Source organism: Oncorhynchus keta, chromosome 28, assembly GCF_023373465.1.
Source record: "Oncorhynchus keta strain PuntledgeMale-10-30-2019 chromosome 28, Oket_V2, whole genome shotgun sequence".
Classification (NCBI taxonomy): Eukaryota; Metazoa; Chordata; class Actinopteri; order Salmoniformes; family Salmonidae; genus Oncorhynchus; species Oncorhynchus keta.
The window spans coordinates 2504014-2518940 of NC_068448.1; the positions used below are offsets into that span (position 1 = coordinate 2504014).

A 14927-nucleotide genomic window follows, 5' to 3' on the forward strand; every position below is an offset into this window, starting at 1 on the left:
CAGGACAATGGCCCTAACCACAAGACAATAAGCAGCTTTGGGACAAGTCTCTGAATGTCCTTGAGTGGCCCAGCCTGGACTTGAAGCCCATTGAATATCTCTGGAGAGACCTGAAAATAGCTGTGTAGCAACGCTCCTCACCCAACCTGACAGAACTTGAGAGGATCTGCAGAGAAAAATGGGAGAAATACAGGTGTGCCAAGCTTGTAGCGTCATACCCAAGAAGACTCGAGGCTGTAATCACTGCCAAAGGTGCTTCAACAAAGCCCTGAGTAAAGGGTCTGAATACTTACGTAAATGTGATATTTCATTTTTTTCCCCCGTTTTTTTTATTATAAATCAGTTTTTGCTTTGTCATTATAGGGGATTGTGTGTACATTGATGAGGGGAAAAAACCAATTTCATTCATTTTAGAATAAGGCTGTATCGTAACAAAATGTGGAAAAAGTCAAGGGGTCTGAATACTCTTCGAAGGCATCATATTCATGATATATTTATTATAAAGTATCAATGTTAGGAAGCTGTTCTTAATGTTTTGTACACTCAGGGTACAGTATAAATGTTAGGAAGCTGTTCTTAATGTTTTGTACACTCAGTGTACAGTATCAATGTTAGGAAGCTGTTCTTAATGTTTTGTACACTCAGTGTGCAGTATCAATGTTGGGAAGCTGTTCTTAATGTTTTGTACACTCAGTGTGCAGTATAAATGTTAGGAAGCTGTTCATAATGTTTGTACACTCAATGTTGGGAAGCTGTTCTTAATGTTTTGTACACTCAGTGTGCAGTATCAATGTTAGGAAGCTGTTCATAATGTTTGTACACTCAATGTGTAGTATCAATGTTGGGAAGCTGTTCATAATGTTTGTACACTCAATGTTGGGAAGCTGTTCATAATGTTTGTACACTCAATGTTGGGAAGCTGTTCTTAATGTTTTGTACACTCAGTGTGCAGTATCAATGTTAGGAAGCTGTTCTTAATGTTTTGTACACTCAGTGTGCAGTATCAATGTTAGGAAGCTGTTCTTAATGTTTTGTACACTCAGTGTGCAGTATAAATGTTAGGAAGCTGTTCTTAATGTTTTGTACACTCAGTGTGTAGTATCAATGTTGGGAAGCTGTTCATAATGTTTGTACACTCAATGTTGGGAAGCTGTTCATAATGTTTGTACACTCAATGTTGGGAAGCTGTTCTTAATGTTTTGTATACTCAGTGTGTAGTATCAATGTTGGGAAGCTGTTCTTAATGTTTTGTACACTCAATGTTGTGAAGCTGTTCATAATGTTTGTACACTCAATGTTGGGAACCTGTTCTTAATGCTTTGTACACTCAGTGTGCAGTATCAATGTTAGGAAGCTGTTCTTAATGTTTTGTACACTCAGTGTGCAGTATCAATGTTAGGAAGCTGTTCTTAATGTTTTGTACACTCAGTGTGCAGTATAAACTTACTCAACAATCTACACACACATCCCAATGTCCCCTTTTACTGAGCAGGGTGTGTTGCTGCTAAACCCAATGAGCTTTCTGAATAATCAGGTCTGTGACCATGTTAGTATTCAGTAGAAGAGTTCTGTGCAGTGATTGGTGGCAGAGTGTTTAAAGTAGGAGATCAACCCTGTCTTCTTGCCCCTCACACAGCTACCTACTGTCTACTATAGGACAGTATTCTCCTGGGTTAACTGTCAGCCTCTCACACAGCTACCTACTGTCTACTATAGGACAGTATTCTCCTGGGTTAACTGTCAGCCTCTCACACAGCTACCTACTGTCTACTATAGGACAGTATTCTACTGTTAACTGTCAGCCCCTCACACAGCTACCTACTGTCTACTATAGGACAGTATTCTACTGGTTAACTGTCAGCCTTTCACACAGCTACCTAGTGTGTAGTATAAATGTTAGGACAGTATTCTCCTGTTTTGTTAACTGTCAGCCTCTCACTCAGCTACTTACTGTCTACTATAGGACAGTATTCTGTTGGGTTAACTGTCAGTTTTCTACACTCAGCTACCTACTGTCTACTATAGGACAGTATTCTACTGGGTTAACTGTCAGCTACCTACTGTCTACTATAGGACAGTATTCTACTGTTAACTGTCAGCCTCTCACACAGCTACCTACTGTCTACTATAGGACAGTATTCTACTGGGTTAACTGTCAGCCTCTCACACAGCTGTACTGTCTACTATAGGACAGTATTTCTGAGTTAACTGTCAGCCTCTCACACAGCTACCTACTGTCTACTATAGGACAGTATTCTACTGGGTTAACTGTCAGCCTCTCACACAGCTACCTACTGTCTACTATAGGACAGTATTCTACTGGGTTAACTGTCAGCCTCTCACACAGCTACCTACTGTCTACTATAGGACAGTATTCTCCTGGGTTAACTGTCAGCCTCTCACACAGCTACCTACTGTCTACTATAGGACAGTATTCTCCTGGGTTAACTGTCAGCCTCTCACACAGCTACCTACTGTCTACTATAGGACAGTATTCTCCTGGGTTAACTGTCAGCCTCTCACACAGCTACCTACTGTCTACTATAGGACAGTATTCTCCTGCAGTTAACTGTCAGCCTCTCACACAGCTACCTACTGTCTACTATAGGACAGTATTTCCTGGGTTAACTGTCAGCCTCTCACACAGCTACCTACTGTCTACTATAGGACAGTATTCTACTGGGTTAACTGTCAGCCTCTCACACAGCTACCTACTGTCTACTATAGGACAGTATTCTACTGGGTTAACTGTCAGTCTCTCACACAGCTACCTACTGTCTACTATAGGACAGTATTCTACTGGGTTAACTGTCAGCCTCTCACACAGCTACCTACTGTCTACTATAGGACAGTATTCTACTGGGTTAACTGTCAGCCTCTCACACAGCTACCTACTGTCTACTATAGGACAGTATTCTACTGGGTTAACTGTCAGTCTCTCACACAGCTACCTACTGTCTACTATAGGACAGTATTCTACTGGAGTTAACTGTCAGCCTCTCACACAGCTACCTACTGTCTACTATAGGACAGTATTCTACTGAGTTAACTGTCAGTCTCTCACACAGCTACCTACTGTCTACTATAGGACAGTATTCTCCTGGGTTAACTGTCAGCCTCTCACACAGCTACCTACTGTCTACTATAGGACAGTATTCTCCTGGGTTAACTGTCAGCCTCTCACACAGCTACCTACTGTCTACTATAGGACAGTATTCTCCTGGGTTAACTGTCAGCCTCTCACACAGCTACCTACTGTCTACTATAGGACAGTATTCTACTGGGTTAACTGTCAGCCTCTCACACAGCTACCTACTGTCTAATATAGGACAGTATTCTCCTGGGTTAACTGTCAGCCTCTCACACAGCTACCTACTGTCTACTATAGGACAGTATTATACTGGGTTAACTGTCAGCCTCTCACACAGCTACCTACTGTCTACTATAGGACAGTATTCTCCTGGGTTAACTGTCAGCCTCTCACACAGCTACCTACTGTCTACTATAGGACAGTATTCTCCTGGGTTAACTGTCAGCCTCTCACACAGCTACCTACTGTCTACTATAGGACAGTATTCTCCTGGGTTAACTGTCAGCCTCTCACACAGCTACCTACTGTCTACTATAGGACAGTATTCTACTGGGTTAACTGTCAGTCTCTCACACAGCTACCTACTGTCTACTATAGGACAGTATTCTACTGGGTTAACTGTCAGCCTCTCACACAGCTACCTACTGTCTACTATAGGACAGTATTCTCCTGGGTTAACTGTCAGCCTCTCACACAGCTACCTACTGTCTACTATAGGACAGTATTCTCCTGGGTTAACTGTCAGCCTCTCACACAGCTACCTACTGTCTACTATAGGACAGTATTCTCCTGGGTTAACTGTCAGCCTCTCACACAGCTACCTACTGTCTACTATAGGACAGTATTCTACTGGGTTAACTGTCAGCCTCTCACACAGCTACCTACTGTCTACTATAGGACAGTATTCTCCTGGGTTAACTGTCAGCCTCTCACACAGCTACCTACTGTCTACTATAGGACAGTATTCTACTGGGTTAACTGTCAGCGTCTCAGTGTTTTACCCAGGATTTACCCCAGTGTTTTACCCAGGATTTACCCAGGATACTCATCAGACTTGTCTGTTTCCATCTAGGCGGACCGGCACCCGTGTCTCACTGGGCCATGGCTCCTTGTGGACCTGCTCTCAGCTGAGGACCAAACACAGGCCACCGGTACTTTTCAGCTGCCATCGATATAACTATGGCTAGCTGTGGACTTGATCAAATCAGTTCTCACAAAGCAACCGATTTGATTACGCAGAAATGGTTGATTCTCACAGACAGCCCTAGCAATGGAAACACAATGTCACTAGAGTTCACATTGACATTACAACACCGGCTCGGGGAGAGCCGCCTGGTTACTAAGCAACATCAGCCTCGTCAGATGCACAACGGAACACATTCAGCCAAGATGTGTCTTCCGAATGTATTGCAACCCCTCTGAACCAGAGAGGTGTAGGGATTTGAACCGGCAACCTTTCAACCTTCCGGCCCAATGCTCTTATAACCAATGGAATGTTTCTTACCGGTGTGATTACTACCTCGGTTTTTGACGGTTTAGAGCCTGAGGTAGTCACCTCATACAAGTACTTGGGAGTATGGCTAGACGGTACACTGTCCTTCTCTCTCAGCACACATCAAAGCTGCAGGCTAAAGTTAAATCTTAGACTTGGTTTCCTCTATCGTAAATCGCTCCTCTTTCACCCCAGCTGCCAAACTAACCCTTATTCAGATGACCATCCTACCCATGCTAGATTACAAGACATAATTTATAGATCGGCAGGTAAGGGCGGCTCTCGAGCGGCTAGATGTTCTTTACCATTCGGCCCTCAGATTTGCCACCAAAATGCTCCTTAGAGGACACATCACTGCACTCTATACTCCTATGTGAACTGTTCCTCTCTCTATATCTGTCACAAGACCCACTGGTTGATGCTTATTTATAAAACCCTCTTAGGCCTCACTCCCCCCCCCTATCTGAGATATCTACTGCCGCCCTCATAAACCCCTACCTGGATTTGGTGGACGATGGCTTTGAACTGGGACGACCTCTCCATCCAGGTGTTGACCAGCTCCATGGCCCGGTCAAAGTTCTTCACGTACTCTCCGTACATCTTCAGAAAGGGGGCTAGCTTCTGCAGGATGTCCCCGATGCGCGGGTTCACATCCCTGGGGGGAGATGTGGGTTAGAGGTAGACCCTGGGTCAGGGTTAGGGTTAGTGTAGGGTTAGAGGTAGACCCTGGGTCAGGGTTAGTGTAGGGTTAGAGGTAGACCCTGGGTCAGGGTTAGGGTTAGTCTAGGGTTAGAGGTAGACCCTGGGTCAGGGTTAGGGTTAGTGTAGGGTTAGAGGTAGACCCTGGGTCAGGGTTAGTGTAGGGTTAGAGGTAGACCCTGGGTCAGGATTAGTCTAGGGTTAGAGGTAGACCCTGGGTCAGGGTTAGTGTAGGGTTAGAGGTAGACCCTGGGTCAGGGTTAGGGTTAGTCTAGGGTTAGAGGTAGACCCTGGGTCAGGGTTAGGGTTAGTCTAGGGTTAGAGGTAGACCCTGGGTCAGGGTTAGGGTTAGTCTAGGGTTAGAGGTAGACCCTGGGTCAGGGTTAGGGTTAGTCTAGGGTTAGAGGTAGGCCCTGGGTCAGGGTTAGGGTTAGTCTAGGGTTAGAGGTAGACCCTGGGTCAGGGTTAGGGTTAGTCTAGGGTTAGAGGTAGACCCTGGGTCAGGGTTAGGGTTAGTCTAGGGTTAGAGGTAGACCCTGGGTCAGGGTTAGGGTTAGTCTAGGGTTAGAGGTAGACCCTGGGTCAGGGTTAGTGTAGGGTTAGAGATAGACCCTGGGTCAGGATTAGTCTAGGGTTAGAGGTAGACCCTGGGTCAGGGTTAGGGTTAGTCTAGGGTTAGAGGTAAACCCTGGGTCAGGGTTAGGGTTAGTCTAGGGTTAGAGGTAGGCCCTGGGTCAGGGTTAGGGTTAGTGTAGGGTTAGAGGTAGACCCTGGGTTAGGGTTAGTCTAGGGTTAGAGGTAGACCCTGGGTCAGGGTTAGGGTTAGTGTAGGGTTAGAGGTAGACCCTGGGTCAGGGTTAGGGTTAGTGTAGGGTTAGAGGTAGACCCTGGGTCAGGGTTAGTGTAGGGTTAGAGGTAGGCCCTGGGTTAGGGGTTAGGGACTAGGGTCAGGGATAGGGACTGGGGTCAGGGTTTAACTCACCACTCCGCCATGCGTTTCTCCAGGGCGGGGAGCAGGAACTGCTGGTGGAAACAGTATATAGAGCAGATGTTGGAGAAGATACCCATGACCACGTCTAGAGGGAAGGAGGAGCGGGAGCGCGCCTCCTCTAGGAGGGAGGAGCAGAACACCTGGTCCAGGAGGTACAGCCGAGACACGTAGGCCTTCTCTGTGTGGAGGAGCTCATTGGCTATGTTGAACACACGCTGCTGCACCGACAGCTGGGATTGGTCGGAGAGACACACACACAGAGAGAGAGAGAGAGAGAGAGACAGACACACACACACACACACACACACACACACACAGACAAATACACAGAGACACACATACACACACACACACATGCACACAGAGGAAGCTAGATCAGTATCTTGACCAAGTCCAAAATAACAAGTTGTCATGGTAACGACACTGGAAGATGTTGTGCTTGTATATTTTCCATATTTCAGATGGTTCGTATGACTTTAATAAGTGATGCTAAAGAAGAGTCTGGCCTACCTCCGTAGAGTCCTGTCTGTCTGTTTGAGGCAGGGTCAAAGGCAGCAGATCCATCATGGGGTTGATCAGTTCAATTGTCTCGTCCCCACTCCCCTCCTCCAAGTCACTGTCCCCCTCCGAATCTCTCCCCCCCTCAGCCGATGCCCCCTCTCCCCCCGGACCCTCGGCATAGCTGGAAGAGGAGGAGCTAGAGAGGCGTGGCAGCGTGAGGGCGGGACTACATGGGTAGATGACCCGGTCCTCGTCGCCGGCGAAACACAGCTCCTCGCTGTGGGACGGAGAGCTGATGCTGTCGATGCCAGAGTCCCGATTGGCCAGCTTGCCGTCCGTCTGCGGCTGAAGGAGGGGCAAGTGTTCAGAGGGGATCTCGGATTGGCTCTCTGATTCTGACCCCACCTGCTCCCTCATCTCCATGGTGTCCGTGAGTCTCTCCGAGGCGCTGTAGCCAGACTCCATGGACAGACGCTTGTCAGAGATAGAGCACAACGTTCCTAGTTCATTATCATTGTCATCCTCTGGTACCTCCGTCTCCCCCGGCAACACATTAACCAGCACAGCCAGCCCCTGAGGTAGATCCCGGAGCTCCTGGAGGTCTTGAGAGGAACCAGGGGGCCAGACCACGGGGAGACAGCCCAGAGGGAGCTCTGAGGCTGCGGGAGAGAAGGTGTCCCCTCCTGGTCCCGTCTCGAGGACCCGGGGGGTGCAGAGACCCCCTCCCGTGATATCAGGCACCACAATGATCTTCTCCCTGTAGAGTAAACACAGATTTAGAATGAAGTCTTAAAAAACTTGAGGAACTATATTATCTGGTGGAGAAAATCAATGACTCCTAAGTGGACAGTATATACTATAACTATATCATTAATCACTTGGAACTATGTACTTAATGACTGGGAAGTATTTCATTAAATACTTGGAACTACACGACCGGTCTAAAGTTTTAGAACACCTACACATTCAAGGGTTTTTCTTTATTTTTACTATTTTCTACATTGTAGAATTATAGTGAAGACATCAACACTATGAAATAACACATATGGAATCATGTAGTAACCAAAAAAAAGAGTTAAACAAATCTAAATATAGTTTATATTTGAGATTCTTCAAAGTAGCCACCCTTTGCCTTGATGACAGCTTAGGAAACACTCTTTGCATTCTCTCAACCAGGATTCTCTCAACCGGAAGGTTGCAAGTTCAACTCCCCGAGCTGACAAGGTACAAATCTGTTCTGCCCCTGAACCCACTGTTCCTAAGCCGTCATTGAAAATAAGAGTTTGTTCTTAACTGACTTGCCTCGTTAAATAAAGGTTTAAAAAAATGGTTGTCACCTGGAATGCAATGCAATTAACAGGTGTGCCTTCTTAAAAGTTAATTTGTGCAATTTCTTTACTTCTTAAAGCGTTTGAGATAATAATTGATGTTGTGACAAGGTAGGGTTGGTATACAGAATATAGCCCTATTTGGTAAAAGACCAAGTCCATATTATGGCAAGAACAGCTCAAATAAGCAAAGAGAAACAACAGTCCATCATTACTTTAAAACAGGTCAGTCAATATGGAAAATTTCAAGAACTTTGAAGGTTCCCTCAAGTACTGTTGGAAAAACCATCAAGCGCTATGATGAAACTGTCTCTCATGAGGACTGCCACAGGAATGGAAGACCCAGAGTTACCTCTGCTGCAGAGGATAAGTTCATTAGAGTTACCAGCCTCAGAAATTGCAGACCAAAAAAATTCTTCACGAAGTTCAAGTAACAGATATCTCAACATCAACTGTTCAGAAGAGACCGTGTGAATCAGGCCTTCATGGTCAAATTGCTGCAAAGAAACCACTTCTAAAAGACACCAATAACAAGAAGAGACTTGCTTGGGCCAAGAAACACGAGCAATGGACATTAGACCGGTGGAAATGTGTTCTTTGGTCTGGAGTCCAAATTTGAGATTTTTGGTTCCAACCGCGAAAGTCTTTGTGAAACGCAGAGTAAGTGAACAGATGATCCCCACATGTGTATTTCCCACCGTGAAGCATGGAGGAGGAGGTGTGATGGTGCTTTGCTGGTGACAATGTCTGTGATTTATTTAGAGTTCAAGGCACACTTAACCAGCATGGCTACCACAGCATTCTGCAGCAATACTCCATCCCATTTGGTTTGAATCTTAGTGGAACTATCGTTTGTTTTTCAACAGGACAATGATCCAACACTATAACATTCTCCAGGCTGTCCTTAAGGGCTAGTTTTACCAAGTTCACTATAACTAGGAGAGTGATGGAGTGCAAGAAGAAGAGTGATGGAGTGCTGTATCAGATGACCTGGTCTCCACAATCCCCCAACTTCAACCAATTGAGATGGTTTGGGATGAGTCGGACCGCAGAGTGAAGGAAAAGCATATATGAAGCTGGTTGAGAGAATAACAAAGAGTCTCTGCAACACTGTCATCAAGGCAAAGCTGTCATCAAGGCAAAGCTGTCATCAAGGCAAAGGGTGGCTATTTGAAGAACCTCAAATTTAAAATATATTTTGATTTGTTTAAAAAAAAATTGGTTACTACATGATTCCATATGTGTTAATTTATAGTGTTGATGTCTTCACTATTATTCTACAATGTAGAAAATAGTACAAATAAAGAAAAACCCCTTGAATGAGTAAGTGTTCTAAAACTTTGGACCGGTCGTGTATGCCATTAATCACTATAACTATGTCATTAATCACTATAACTATGTCATTAATCACTATAATAATCACTATAACTATGACATTAATCACTATAACTATGTCATTAATCACTATAACTATGTCATTAATCACTATAAGTATGTCATTAATCACTATAACTATGTCATGAATCACTATAACTATGTCATTAATCAATATAACTATGTCATTAATCACTATAACTATGTCATTAATCACTATAACTATGTCATTAATCACTATGACTATGTCATTAATCACTATAACTATGTCATTAATCACTATAACTATGTCATTAATCACTATAACTATTAATCATTAAACTATGTCATTAATCACTATAACTATGTCATTAATCACTATAACTATGTCATTAATCACTATAACTATGTCATTAATCATTAATGTCATTAATCACTATAACTATGTCATTAATCACTATAATTAATCACTATAACTATGTCATTAATCACTATAACTATGTCATTAATCACTATAACTATGTCATTAATCACTATAACTATGTCATTAATCACTATAACTATGTCATTAATCACTATAACTATGTCATTAATCACTATAACTATGTCATTAATCACTATAACTATGTCATTAATCACTATAACTATGTCATTAATCACTATAACTATGTCATATAACTATGTTAATCACTATAACTATGTCATTAATCACTATAACTATGTCATTAATCACTATAACTATGTCATTAATCACTATAACTATGTCATTAATCACTATAACTATGTCATTAATCACTATAACTATGTCATTAATCACTATAACTATGTCATTAATCACTATAACTATGTCATTAATCACTATAACTATGTCATTAATCACTATAACTATGTCATTAATCACTATAACTATGTCATTAATCACTATAACTATGTCATTAATCACTATAACTATGTCATTAATCACTATAACTATGTCATTAATCACTATAACTATGTCATTAATCACTATAACTATGTCATTAATCACTTGGAACTATGTCATTAAACTTTGGACCGGTCGTGTATGTCATTAATCACTATAACTATGTCATTAATCACTATAACTATGTCATTAATCACTATAACTATGTCATTAATCACTATAACTATGTCATTAATCACTATAACTATGTCATTAATCACTATCATTAATCACTATAACTATCACTATAACTATGTCATTAATCACATTAATCACTATAACTATGTCATTAATCACTATAACTATGTCATTAATCACTATAACTATGTCATTAATCACTATAACTATGTCATTAATCACTATAACTATGTCATTAATCACTATAACTATGTCATTAATCACTATAACTATGTCATTAATCACATTAATCACTATAACTATGTCATTAATCACTATAACTATGTCATTAATACAACTATGTCATTAATCACTATAACTATGTCATTAATCACTATAAACTATAACTATGTCATTAATCACTATAACTATGTCATTTACTATCACTATAACTATGTCATTAATCACTATAACTATGTCATTAATCACTATAACTATGTCATTATTAATCACTATAACTATGTCATTAATCACTATAACTATGTCATTAATCACTATAACTATGTCATTAATCACTATAACTATGTCATTAATCACTATAACTATGTCATTAATCACTATAACTATGTCATTAATCACTATAACTATGTCATTAATCATTATAACTATGTCATTAATCACTATAATAATCACTATAACTATGTCATTAATCACTTGGAACTATGTCATTAATCACTATAACTATGTCATTAATCACTATAACTATGTCATTAATCACTATAACTATGTCATTAATCACTATAACTATGTCATTAATCACTATAACTATGTCATTAATCACTATAACTATGTCATTAATCACTATAACTATGTCATTAATCACTATAACTATGTCATTAATCACTATAACTATGTCATTAATCACTATAACTATGTCATTAATCACTATAACTATGTCATTAATCACTATAACTATGTCATTAATCACTATTAAACTATGTCATTAATCACTATAACTATAACTACATGTCATTAATCACATTAATCACTATAACTATGTCATTAATCACTATAACTATAACTATAATCATTAATCACTATAACTATGTCATTAATATAACTATGTCATTAAACTATGTCATTAATCACTATAACTATGTCATTAATAATAACTATGTTATTAATCACTATAACTATGTCATTAATTAATATGTCATCACTATAACTATGTCATTAATCACTATAACTATGTCATTAATCACTATAACTATGTCATTAATCACTATAACTATGTCATTAATCACTATAACTATGTCATTAATCACTATAACTATGTCATTAATCACTATAACTATGTCATTAATCACTATAACTATGTCATTAATCACTACAACTATGTCATTAATCACTATAACTACTATTAATCAACTATGTCATTAATCACTATAACTATGTCATTAATCACTATAACTATGTCATTAATCACTATAACTATGTCATTAATCACTATAACTATGTCATTAATCACTATAACTATGTCATTAATTAATCAATATAACTATGTCATTAATCACTATAACTATGTCATTAATCACTATAACTATGTCATTAATCACTATAACTAATGTCATTAATCACTATAACTATGTCATTAATCACTATAACTATGTCATTAATCACTATAACTATGTCACTATAATCACTATAACTATGTCATTAATCACTATAACTATGTCATTAATCACTATAACTATAATCACTATAACTATGTCATTAATCACTATAACTATGTCATTAATCACTATAACTATGTCATTAATCACTATAACTATGTCATTAATCACTATAACTATGTCATTAATCACTATAACTATGTCATTAATCACTATAACTATGTCATTAATCACTATAACTATGTCATTAATCACTATAACTATGTCATTAATCACTATAACTATGCCATTAATCACTATAACTATGTCATTAATCACTATAACTATGTCATTAATCACTATAACTATGTCATTAATCACTATAACTATCACTATAACATTAATCAATCACTATAACTATGTCATTAATATAACTATGTCATTAATCATTAATCACTATAACTATGTCATTAATCACTATAACTATGTCATTAATCACTATAACTATGTCATTAATCACTATAACTATGTCATTAATCACTATATAATCACTATAACACATTAATCACTTGGAACTATGTCATTAATCACTATAACTATGTCATTAATCACTATAACTATGTCATTAATCACTATAACTATGTCATTAATCACTCATAAACTATAACTATGTCATTAATCACTATAACTATGTCATTAATCACTATCATTAATCACTATAACTATGTCATTAATCACTATAAATATGTCATTAATCACTATAACTATGACATTAATCACTATAACTATGTCATTAATCACTATAAGTATGTCATTAATCACTATAACTATGTCATTAATCACTATAACTATGTCATAAATCACTATAACTATGTCATTAATCACTATAACTATGTCATTAATCACTATAACTATGTCATTAATCACTTGGAACTAGGTAATTGGTCAGCTCAAATACTTGACCTAAGTTTGATCCTGAGAATGACGGCTCACCTCTCAAACTTCTCGATGAGGGAGAGCACACATGCGGTGGGGGAGGAGCTTCCCTCAACGCGGGGGAGTGTTTGGGGATGGCTGGCCCCTCCCCCCCTGGGGTCTGCAGGCAGAGGTCTACAGGGTGGAGGCAGAGGGAGGGGCTTGTCCGGGGCGCGGGGGCGTGGTCTAGCAGCACCAGCACCAGCACTCTGCTGCAGGTGAGGAGGCTTTGGGGGCACTGAGGAGAAACAACACGACATACAACATGTTACTGACTGAGGAGAAATAACATACAAGGTGTTGATCATCTTCGTATTTTACCTAATATCTCTGATTAAACTACAGTAAACACAGTGTTACTGCTCAGATAAAGAGGGACGTAATGTCTTCTTTAAGATTTTATAGTTGATATCATTAGGCGGCCACGTCGGATGTGGCATGGCTTGCAAACTGTAACGGATTACAAAGGAAAGCCCAACCGCGAGCTGCCCAGTGGCGTGAGCCTACCAGACGAGCAATATTTATATTTGTATTTATTAGGGATCCCCACAGACTCTTCCAATGTGTCCAAACACATTAAGGCGCTTACATTACATATAAAACTAAAGATAAAACAGGACATCGTAAAACATTATTACACCACTGCATGTCTACAATACAAAAATGTATAATACCACCATACAATAATATTACAATGTATGTGTGTGTAGAATGCGTGTGCTTGCGTGTGCGTGTGCATGTGTCTGTACCTGTGTCTGTGTCTGTGTGTGTGTGTGTGTGTGTGTGTGTGTGTGTGTGTGTGTGTGTGTGTGTGTGTGTGTGTGTGTGTGTGTGTGTGTGTGTGTGTGTGTGTGTGTGTGTGTGTGTGTGTGTGTGTGTGTGTGTGTGTCTCTTCGCAGTCCCCGCTGTTCTATAAAATGTAGGGGGGAATAGAGTTCCATGTAGTCATGGCTCTATGTAGTACTGTGGAATAGAGTTCCATGTAGTCATGGCTCTATGTACTGTGGAATAGAGTTCCATGTAGTCATGGCTCTATGTGGTACTGTGGAATAGAGTTCCATGTAGTCATGGCTCTATGTAGTACTGTGGAATAGAGTTCCATGTAGTCATGGCTCTATGTAGTACTGTGGAATAGAGTTCCATGTAGTCGTGGCTCTATGTAGTACTGTGGAATAGAGTTCCATGTAGTCATGGCTCTATGTAGTACTGTGGAATAGACTTCCATGTAGCCATGGCTCTATGTAGTACTGTGGAATAGACTTCCATGTAGCCATGGCTCTATGTAGTACTGTGGAATAGAGTTCCATGTAGCCATGGCTCTATGTAGTACTGTGGAATAGAGTTCCATGTAGTCATGGCTCTATGTAGTACTGTGGAATAGACTTCCATGTAGTCATGGCTCTATGTAGTACTGTGGAATACACTTCCATGTAGTCATGGCTCTATGTAGTACTGTGGAATAGACTTCCATTAGGTCATGGCTCTATGTAGTACTGTGGAATAGAGTTCCATGTAGTCATTGCTCTATGTAGTACTGTGCGCCTCCCATAGTCTGTTCTATAGTTTAAACAGACAGCTCGGTACATTCAGCTTGTCAACACTTCTTACCAAAACAAGTAGTGATGACGTCAATCTCTCTTCCACTTTATATGCCTTCTAAGCCTGCTTTGAGGCAAGCAACACTGAATCATGCATAAGAGCACCAGCTGTTCCGGATGACTGTATGATCACGCTCTCCGTAGCCGATGTGGGTAAAACCTTTAAACA

General features: G+C 40.1%; 2 protein-coding genes across 2 annotated transcripts in view; both read right to left on the reverse strand.

Moving 5' to 3' along the window:
- LOC127912974 (FYVE, RhoGEF and PH domain-containing protein 1-like) overlaps nucleotides 1–6881 on the reverse strand; it is a 35467-nt gene extending 28586 nt beyond the window's left edge. Inside the window, exons 1-3 of the mRNA XM_052484165.1 lie at nucleotides 6784–6881; nucleotides 6265–6503; nucleotides 5082–5238 (exon numbers count right to left, since the gene is read on the reverse strand). Coding sequence (XP_052340125.1) covers nucleotides 5082–5238; nucleotides 6265–6503; nucleotides 6784–6840 — 453 coding nt within the window. The 5' untranslated portion in view covers nucleotides 6841–6881. The remainder of the gene's footprint in view (nucleotides 1–5081; nucleotides 5239–6264; nucleotides 6504–6783) is intronic.
- Nucleotides 6882–6886: 5 nt separating this feature from the next.
- Nucleotides 6887–14927, reverse strand: part of LOC118377911 (FYVE, RhoGEF and PH domain-containing protein 1-like) — a 118613-nt gene continuing 110572 nt past the window's right edge. The window contains exons 3-5 of the mRNA XM_052484166.1: nucleotides 13179–13398; nucleotides 6945–7531; nucleotides 6887–6897 (exon numbers count right to left, since the gene is read on the reverse strand). Coding sequence (XP_052340126.1) covers nucleotides 6887–6897; nucleotides 6945–7531; nucleotides 13179–13398 — 818 coding nt within the window. The remainder of the gene's footprint in view (nucleotides 6898–6944; nucleotides 7532–13178; nucleotides 13399–14927) is intronic.